Genomic DNA, 10898 nt, shown 5'->3' with positions numbered 1-10898 from the left:
ATGTTTATAAATGGTTATTTAATATCAAAACATTTTCCCATTAAAAAAAAAAAAGGTGGTCAGGGTTTCAGAGCAAACTCACAAAAGCTAACTACCTGACATAAATCTACCAGGAATGCTCTCGTTATTCCCATTATCTCTATTTAAATACGTCACCACAAGAATCTCTGACTCCCACGCCAAACATCAGCTCCCACAATCTAATCCTCATATTGCTCTGCACGATCCCCATTTTGTCCCATTCACATTTCTACATTCTCAAAAAACTTCCATGGAATCCTCTAAAATTCATGATCCATCCTCAGCAAAACTCCCTACCTCTCTTCTAAATGTTCCTTCCACCTTCTGTTCAGAGCCTGGCACTCCCTAGGAACACCAAACCTACTGTAACCCAGTCGAGTGGTGGCTATTTTCCCCGGACCTAGAGGTGGGGTAAAAGTCATCTTTTGCTTTTTATAGTTGTTTTCAGAAGATTCTCCTTCTACCCTCTCTAAAGTCCACCCAGCTTTTAATTTCCTATAATTTACTATCCTTCACTATTGCTGCAATCTATTTTCAATTGTAGTCAAAGAAGATAAGTTGTATGATTTCAATGTTTTAAATTTATTGAGACTTGTTTGTGGTCTATAATAGAGTCTATCCTAGAGATGTTCCATGTGCACTTGAGAAGAATGTATAATCTATTATTGTTGGATGGGGTGTTCTATTTGTCTATTAGTCTAATTGGTTTGTAGTGCTGCTCAAGTCCGCTATTTCCTTCTTAATCTTCTGTCTAGTTTGTCTAGCCATTAATGAGAGTGGGGTATAGAAATGTCCAAGAATTATTGGAGAACTGTCTATTTCTCCCTTCAATTATATTAATGCTTACATCACATATTTTGAGGCTCTGTTTGGTGCATATGTGTTTATAACTACTATCTTTTTGATGGGTTGACCCTTTTATCAATATATAATGTCCTTTGTTGTCTATTGTAAAATATTTTATTTTTACATAAAATACATTTTATTTTTTAGTCTGATATTAGAATAGTCACCCTAGCTCTCTCCTGGATACTATTTGCATGAGACATCTGTTTCTATACCTTCACTATCAACATATTTTATCTTTTGATCTAAAGTGAGTCTCTTATAGATAGCATATAGTTGAATCATGCTTTTTTACATTCTGCTGAACTCTCCCTTTTAATTACAAAGTTCAATCCATTTACATTTAATGTAATTACTGACAAGGAAGGACTTCTGTTGTTTAGCTATTTGCTTTCTATGTCTTATATCACTTCCTCCATTACTGCCTTCTTTTGTGTTTAATTTTGTTGGTAGTGTACCATTTTGATTTCCTTTTCCTTTTCTGTTTATTTTCTTAGTGGTCACCTTGAGTATCATTACTATTAACATTTTAAACTTATAATAATGTAGTCTGAATTAATACCAACTTAGCTTCAATAATATACAAAAACTCTGCACCGATACATCTCTATCCCTCCCTTTTATCGTTATACATTGTGTGCCAATTGGCTTTATAATTGCTGTTTTATTCCTTTGTCTTTCAAATCATATGGGGGGGGGCTACAAACCAAAAATTCCAATAATATTGGCTTTTATAGGTACCTATATGGTTACCTTTACTGGTGTTCTTTATTTCTTCATATGGCGTCAAGTTACTGTCTATTGTCTTTTCATTTCAGCCAAGACTCCTTTCAGTATTTCATAGGGCAGGTCCACTAGCAATGAACTCCCCCAGCTTTTGTTTATCTTGGAATATCATGATCTCTTGTTTTTGAAAGATAGTTTTGCTTGATATAGAATTCTTGGTTGACGGTCTTAGTCTTTCAACACTTTATATGTCATTCCACTGCCTTCTGAACTCAGCTGTTAATCTCATTGAAGATCTCTTGTATGCAATGGGTCACACCTGTTTTGCTGCTTTCAAGATTCTTTGTCTTTGGCTTCCAACAATTTGATTATAATATATCTCGGTGTGGATCTCTTTTGAATTTATCCTGCTTGGTGTCTGTGAAGCTTCGTAGATGTGTAGATTCCTATCTTTCATCAAATTTGGGAAGTTTTCAACCATTATTTTTTCAAATATGCTTTCTATCCCTTCCTCTCTCTCCTCTGCCTCTGGGACTCCATAATGCACATGCGGATACTCTTCATGGTGTCCTATAGGTCTCATAGGTTCTGTACATTTTTCTTCATTTTTTCATCTTTCTGCTCAGACTGGATAACCTCAATTGACTAATCAAGTTGGCCTGACTGTTTCTTCAGCCTTCTCAAATTTCCTGTTGTACTTCTGTACTGAATTTTTCATTTCAGTTACTGTACTTTTATACTCCATAATTTGTTTAGTTCCTTTTTTATAATTTCTATTTATTTACTGATATTCTCTGTCTGGTGAGACAGTGTCTCCCTGGTTTTAGTTCTTTGTCGATGGTTTCCTATAGATCATAAGCATATTTAGGACTATTTATTTAAATTATTTATCCAGTAAGTCCATTGCCTGGGTTTCCTCAGGGATAGTTTCTATTAATTTCTTTTTTCTTGTGATGAGCCATATTTTGTTTCTTTACATACCTCATTATTTCTTGTTGAAAATTGGACATTTTGAATATTATGCAGCAACTCTGAAAATCAGACTCTGCACCCTCCTCCATGGTTTGTTGATGCTGCTTATTGTAGGTTATTGGTGTTTGCTTCTTTAGTGACTGGTCTAAGCTCATTTTGTGAAGTCTACATTGTCATTATCGCCACTGAAATCTGCGTTCTGTTAGCTTAGTAGTCAACTAATGTTTTAAGTATTCTTAGAAGCCTGAAGCCAAAAGGGAGGGGAGAAAAAGAAAAAAATACTCTCCTACTCTTCGCACACTGGTTCTGTGTTAGGGCACTCCTCAACACTTGGCCAGGCCATTTTTCAACTCTGCCTTAGTCTTCACTTCCTGCTTGTGCAGAGCCGGAAGGCCAGCCAGAGGAAAAGTTTAGGATCTTCTCAGTCTTTTTCTGAGTATGCATCCAGTTCTGGGCATGTACATAGCCTTTTTTCCCCAGTTTTCTGGTATATGCATCAGCTTTTCAAAAGCCATTATTCCCCCACATATCTCCTTATTCAACTTATTTCTTCCCAGGCTTTCGGTCTCTCTATTGTTTGTCCAACTGTTGTCTCTTGCTCCAGGCTGCTAAAGTCCATAGCTGTGCCTTTAAATGCTTTGGGAAAAAGCCACTACAGCCCTGGGGATGCTCCCAGTCAAGCAAAACAAATATAAGCTCTTGCACCAGTCCTCCAGGGAACAGCCAGATAGGTTGAGACCCACAATTCTTTAAGAACAATTCTTTGTATCCTCTTGCATTAGCAATCTGCACTAGGAGTGTGGGTTTCTATCTTTACAGCCACCATCGATCTGGGTGTGATGGATAGTAGGCAGGGAATTTAAAATGTCACTGTGCCCTTATCCCAAAACAACAGTTCTTTCTTTGCCAAGGCTTTCCTCGGTTGCAAGGTTTTTACTAAATTCGAGAGTTCTGTAAAAGTTGGTTGACAGTTTTTGCCAGCTCACTGGTTACTTTTATGAAGAAACAGAGCTCTGGAGTTCCCTACTCTGCCATTTTCAGTGATGTCCTATTGCTGCCATCTATGGACCCCTGAATCATTGCTCTTCATTTAACACTGCCATTCTGATTCACTGTCACTCTCTCCAACTCTATTCCTTTCTTAGTTTTTGGAGATTTTCATATACAGGTAAATGATGCTTCCAAAGATCTGCTCTTCTACCCTCTCTCAGCCATTCACTCCATATCCTAAGTTTTAATATTACAAATAGCTACAACCCCTCCAAAATGCCAATTTCACATATCTACCCTCAAAGGCTCCTTAATGCTGCTGGCCAATCACACTCTATTTCTCTTATCCATTCACTCTTCCATTCTCCTATACAACTATTTCCTACTTTCTTTCTTAACCTCCAATACCTCCTCTCTCATTCTCTCTCTCAGTTGAAAGCCTTGCTTTCTATTTCAGTGAGAAAACTGGAGCAATCAATAGGACTTCTATAAACTCTCACTATCATATCTACCCACCTACCAACTACACCTACATATGCTACCTTTCCACCAGCTATCATAGATGAATTCTCTATGCTCCTATTTAAAGTCAAACCATCGGAGCCCTTGAACCTTTTGAGCTGCTCTTCTTTTGGTCAGGCCCGCTTCCACATCTGGAAGTGTTCTGTTGTTTTACTTTCCCTTCTAAATAAAGCTATTCTTTTCTGTTGTAAAAAAAAAAATTAATAAAAATAAAGTCAAACCATCCACTTATGCCATAAACTCCAATCTCTTTCCTACTCGTCTACTCCTTCATCACCAGTTTTCCTCCTTTATACGCAATCATTCTAATTAGCATACAAATGTGTTCTCTCACCCATCTTCAAAAAAAAAGTCTCTCTAGCTCACTTCCCCTACCAGCTACCACCCCACTGTCTGTGTCTCTTTGTAGCAACTCCTTTATAGAGCTGTCTATTCTCACTAACTCCAACTCCACCCTCCCCATTCTCTCTTAACACTACCCCAACTCTACCAAAATGGCTAGTTTTGACCTCTCTGCTGATAAATCCGACGATTACTTTTTAGTTCTCATCTTAAATGACCTACAAGAGGCATTTAACAGAGTTGATCATTCCTTCTTCCACTGAACCTCCAAGATTCCATATTCTCTTTGTTTTCCTCTTACCTTATATGTTCTTTCTATATCTCCTTTGCTGGTTCTTCCTCTCCTCCCAGGCCCTTTAACAGTGCCCCAAGGCTCGGCTCTTAGATCTCTTCTCTTGTCTCTCTATAGCCAACTCTTGATGATTTCATCTGCTATCACAACTTTAAATACTGTCTACATGCTTTTGATATCCAGTCCTTTCTCTGAAATACCAGATCTATACATTCTATTATTTACTCAACATCTCCACTTGAATATCTAACAGGCATCTCGAACTTAACATTTCTAAAACTTAATTCCTACCCTCAACACTCCAATTCCATTTCACCTAAAAATTTGCTCTATCTCAGTTGATAACACCACCTTTTTATAGCTGCTCAGTCCAAAAAAAAGTCCTTAACTCTACTTTCTCACATTCTGTATCTAATGTATCAGTAAATACTACCGGCGCTACCTTCAAAATATATTTAGAATCTCATCAACTTCCACTGCTATCATAATCACATTAATTCTTTAAAAACCTAAGTCAAAATGCAAGTGCACATTTTTTTTATTCTTTTGTCTCTCTCACACACACCCCTCATATCACCATTAGAGGTGGCTACTAAAGAAACTCTTTAATAGCTAATAATTAATAGGGAAAATAATTAAAGCATTTGTCCTGCCTTTCCAGTAGAAACTGTACTTCAGAGTAATCAAGCAACCCAAGTTGATAAGGAAAAACTCGTCTTTATAGAAGAATAACAGATAATAAATGTAGAAGGCATGATAAAATTAGCAAATTAACAATTTGAAACGTCATTAAAGAAATGACTGACTCAGGAAAGATCATCCATATATTCTAAACCACAATGTAAAGCTGATGAAAAAGTGGGTATCCACATGGTGCCAAAGTATCAACCCGCAAACAACCTGCTACTGACAAGAAAGGAAATGTCTTTGTATAATGGAGGGATTAGCCTGTCATCAACTTACTGGAATATTAAAAGCCAGAGAGACAGTGGATGTTATACAATATAAAAGACAAAGAACAAACTATGAAGTATTTTTCCAATTAAATATTTTACCTGAACATAGTCAAATCAAATCTTTAGAACCAACTCCAAGTATATAAGGAAAACAGGGAACAAAGAACAAACTAAACCAACCCTGAAAAAGCAAGTAAATAAATCCAAAAGGTGGGGTCTTGTATGGGAATGGTCTCTTCAACAAGTCAAAATGCTATTAAAGGATGGGGGATACTATTCTAAATTAAAAGAGATTGCAGAATCCTAACAATCAAATACAATGTGTGGTCTTTGCCTGGATCATCATTTGAACAAACCAGTTGTAAAATGCATTTGGGAAGCAATTTGGGAAATCTGAATATGGTCTGAGTTTATTATATGATAGCAATCTAGTGAGGTATAAAATTGGTATCACAGTTAAATAGAAAAAATAACCTTTTAAAAAGTAGAAACTAATGTATTTAGGAGTGAATGAATGTTCATGATATTGTAATATAAATTAATATTTCAAAAAAAAGTATACCAACATGTTAATAAACTTACTTCTATTAGATTTGAGAGGGAAAATTGCTAAAGATGACGGTGGAAATAAAGAATGGGGTTAGACTGTGAAGAGTCTTTTTTGTCATGTTTAGAAATTTGAATTTCATCCTGCAGGCAAAGGCTTTGAGCACTGTGTCAATTAGATCTCTTTTAGAATATAACAGTAGTAATAATATGAAAGATGGATTGAAAGAGAAATAATTGCAGGGCTAGATAACTATTGTAGTGATTTAAGTGAAAGATGTAAGATATGCCTCAAGAATTTATTCACATCCATAAAAATTTCCAATGGTGACTGTCTATACAATAAAATTATAACTCAACACAGTATTCAAGGCCTCTGACAATCAAAAGTACACCTACCTTTCCAATTTCACTTCCTGTCCCTTCTTTTCTCCACATCTTACAATCCAGCCACATTAGACTATGTACTATTTCTTCAATCTGTTATGTACATTCATGTTGTCACATCTTCACTCTCACACTATTTGTTACTCCTACTCATCCTTCAAGAACCAGGTTTAAAAAAGGTTCTATCTATAAAGTCTTCCCTGATTTCATCTCTCCCAGGACAAAAATTTATTCCGCTTTCTTCTAGGCTTTCACATCACATCATTCAAACTACCAATCACATCATATTATTATTTATTGCATCACACTGTTAGCTATCCATTTATCTATCTCTGCTAGAATGGCTAAACTGAAACCAATTATTTATAATTCAAATTCAAATTAAATTGTACATATAAAATCATGAAATTAACCTAGATAGAGTTATACACACATTTTTTTTTTTACCTGGTAAAACTTGAATTTGAACCCAAGAATATGACACAGTGTTTGCGGTTCACACATACTCATGTAAGATTCTAATAAAGATATAAAGAAGTCATCGTGTTCTGGCCTGCATTCAAACACTTCTAAAATGACATCCAAAACTCTATTGGGATCCAGATTAAAGCATCCTGCAACAAATGAAATATACACAAATTCAAAAATGATTATACATCATTTCCAGTAAAGCCAACAACTTTCAGAGACAACTTATATAACAAGATAAAAATGTTTTTAAAAAACAACTTTTACAAGTTTGCTTCCCGAGCCCCAGAGGGAAATCTTCATAGATTTCAAAATCATCAAGTCCACCCCGCCACATTTTACAGATGAGAAATGTAACTTGCCCAGGATTACAAAGTGGGTTAATGATAAAGCTGAGGCTGGAGCCCAGGACCTGCAACACTATGCCACACTGTCTGATCAGTTCTTGATTACTTCAGCTAGTGAAAGAAATCCACATTTCTAGTTCTTAGCAAAATATGAAAAACAAACAATGCATTTTACAAGTTAGTCAACTAAAGCATTTTTTAAATGTTTTATGCAGAAGTATTTGGAATGTTGGTAAACAGTTCATGAAAGTAGACAATCATTTCCAGAATCATTTTGTAGTTTATCTTACATACACAACAAAGCTACAAAATATCATTGTACCACTGATTTATATTTATGGGTTTTGGTAGCATTCTAAAGAGAAAACTAAAGAGATGAGACAACACCAAGGAGCTGGGGACATAACAAAGAAGTAAATACAACACGAGCAAAGAGAGAAGAAAATAGACAATCTAGGTAGAACAGAAAAAGGAAGGAAAGAAGTATTGAATAGGTGCTGATGGATACCTATCCTTCCTAATCTCCTAGGGTAAACTATAAAGGGTCCATGGACATGGACTTAATAAACATTCCTATCAGCCACCTTACTCTTAATAAGTACATTGTCTCTATTTGCTTTCAGCTTCAGCTATTACCATAATTATATTATAATGCAGTAACGTCATATGTATATTTAATTTATGATAATGCGACTATTTATAACAGCAAAAAGAAGATAATTTAAATGATATAGGCCATTCTCTCACCAATCCTCTCAATAAAATGTATGTTTATGACCATGAGTGAGTATGCTCCTCATCTTATATCAGTTCCCACATACCTTCACATCAAGCTGAATGGAATTCTAGTATTTCAAATTGCATATTTTTCATTAGACATAGCCCCTAAATGCAAGCTAACCACTTCATTGGGGCAAGCAAATAAACAGTGATTTCTTCTAATGCTGGAGGCAAAAATAACAACTGTGTTGAAATTAGGGAGAGATGTTAGGTCTAAACACTGTACCTTATGGATGACTTAGGGGATTTTTCAAAGAAAATTCTTATATATAATCTATTTTATAAGATGAGATTTACAGAGTTACTTCTATTAAGTCTATACATAATTATATTAAATGCTATAAAACTAATGTCTGATTCGTGGTACAGTAAGTCCTCACTTAACAGCATCGATATTCTATAACTTTAAGTGAAATATCATAAAACCGATTTTACCACTGATTCACTGATATACACAGTATCTCATCAACTTTACAATTAAATGATGTTGAATGAAACAATGTTATTAGGAGACCTGTCGTATATTATCACTCACTCAGAAAACCACTCTCCAAATATGTTTCTTTCCCCTTTTTATGAAACCCAAAGTTAAGAACATTTTCTTCCATTTCTCATACTAAGGAAAAAAAGGACTAACGCAGTGATCATATCTTACTGAAAAGAGCCCCAGATTTTTATAAATTCTTCAAAGAGATGTTTACCTAAAGTTCTGAGAAGAAAACTTGCCTCTTCTTGTACCCCCCAAAAGTACAGCCTATGCATGTAAAAGTGACTCCAAAATAGCAAATGAAAACTTTAAATGCTGCTGGTGGAAATATAAAATGGTACAACTACTTTGTAAAACTGGCAGTTTCCTTAAAAGTTAAACTTACACCCACCCGCTTCATTCCTAGGTATTTACTCAAGAGAAATAAATATCTATGTCCACACAAAGACTTGTACACAAATATTCATACAAGATTTATAATAGGACATTCTCAAATGTCCATCAACATGTAAATGAATAAACAAATTGTAGTACAGTGTAACTATAGTATATATAATGGAATATTACTCAGTAATAACAAGAAAAGAACTATTAACACAAGCAACAACTTGGATAATCACAAAATAATTATGCTGAAATAAGCCAGAGAAAAAAAGAATACTCACTATATGATTCCATTTATAAAAGAATACTAGAAAATGCAGACTGATCTACAGTGACAGAAAGCAGATCAGTGGGTACCTGAGGAAAGGGGATAGGGGAGGGGGATTGAGGGGGGATGAAATACAAAGGGGCAAGAAGAAATTTGGGTAGGGGAGAGTGATAGAAATGAGCATTATCTAAATTGCAATGATGTTTTCACAGGTTTTACATATGTCAAAACTCAAATTGTACACTTTAATATGCATGGTTTATTGTACATCACTTATGCCTGAATAAAGATGAAAATAAATTGCTTCCAAATTTCTGTAACACAGATTATGGAAGGAAGGTCTAGCAAATTCTCCAACCTTACAACTGCTCCTACAGTTACAAAATATAGAAATTCAATCACTAAACAAAAATGAATAATACTCTATCATAGAGAACAAAAGAGACACTGAATATAATTTTGAAAAAATGGCTGACTTATAATTACCCATTTAGCTACATACACAAAACCTGGGGATAAGGACTGGAATAGCACCATGTTACATGGAAATGTTGTGTTTCATTCACACTGCTTTAAGTTTATATTTTCAATGTGGTACAATGTGAACCACTTACATTATGTTTTATTTAACAGTAGTACCCCATCAAGGCTATTCTATCATTGATTTGTACTATCAACTACCTACCAATTTCTTTCTAGGTGCAATTTAAGGCAGTAATCTAGAAGAAAGGTATGCACTTTTATAACAGAATCAACCTTTACATCTTTCACAAAAGAAAAACTGGCTTATGAATTGTCTATTAAATGTCTCAGGTGCCATAAGTTACTCCAATCAATTAGAATGACCTTTGCTACATAAGATGAACAAAGTAAATAAACTAAAGATATAGAAAATAATTTTTAAAACCTTAGAAATTTGCTAAGTAACAGTTCATACACAATGAGACTCTAGTAACAATCAGTTAAACTTGAAATGTCCAAAATAACTTTTTTTCTAATGGCAGCTGTGGTAATAAAAGGTAGGCACTCTTGTGCTCAAGCATCTTAGAAAGGCTTTTGTCCAGCCCAAGCATCAATAGCCATGTCATCTCGAGAGACATCATAAGCCTAGCCTCCTACCTCTAGCACCAACTACATTAAGGAATATGTATGTATGTATGTATGTACGTATGTACGTATGTACATACGAACGTATACACGTATAATGCCTTTAAGCCTTTTGATGATCAAATAGGGAACCATACTGGAAGGGAACAGTGGGAAAAATGGTAGACCCATAATGACTATGAATTCATTCTTTCATTTATGTAAACATTTATTAACTATCTACTGTGTGCCAGGTGCTTGTGATAAGAAAATTAGTAAAATGCTTTCCCTACTATTGAGGAGAGGTCACACCCTTCGGATGATACATCTTCGAAGAAATGCCCAAAAATTAACTGACGTTTCCCCAAAACACATAGACAAGATGGCCAATATATTAGAGCAAGTGATTGCAACTAGAGGCAAAAGGTATGATTAAACTGAAAATGGCTGTTTCAGAAAACAGACCAAATTGAGATTC

General features: G+C 35.1%; 1 protein-coding gene across 11 annotated transcripts in view; it reads right to left on the bottom strand.

Annotated features, from left to right (window-relative positions):
* THOC2 (THO complex subunit 2) overlaps nt 1-10898 on the bottom strand; it is a 99199-nt gene that overhangs the window by 54953 nt on the left and 33348 nt on the right. For all 11 annotated transcript variants that reach the window (XM_039874699.1, XM_039874700.1, XM_039874703.1 and 8 more), the window contains one exon: nt 7048-7214. In XM_039874699.1, coding sequence (XP_039730633.1) covers nt 7048-7214 — 167 coding nt within the window. The remainder of the gene's footprint in view (nt 1-7047; nt 7215-10898) is intronic.

The sequence above is a fragment of the Pteropus medius genome, unplaced genomic scaffold, assembly GCF_902729225.1.
Source record: "Pteropus medius unplaced genomic scaffold, Ma_sr-lr_union100, whole genome shotgun sequence".
In the NCBI taxonomy this organism is placed as follows: Eukaryota; Metazoa; Chordata; class Mammalia; order Chiroptera; family Pteropodidae; genus Pteropus; species Pteropus medius.
Note: the sequence above shows the minus strand (reverse complement) of the source record. Positions and strands in the feature narration are given on the sequence as shown.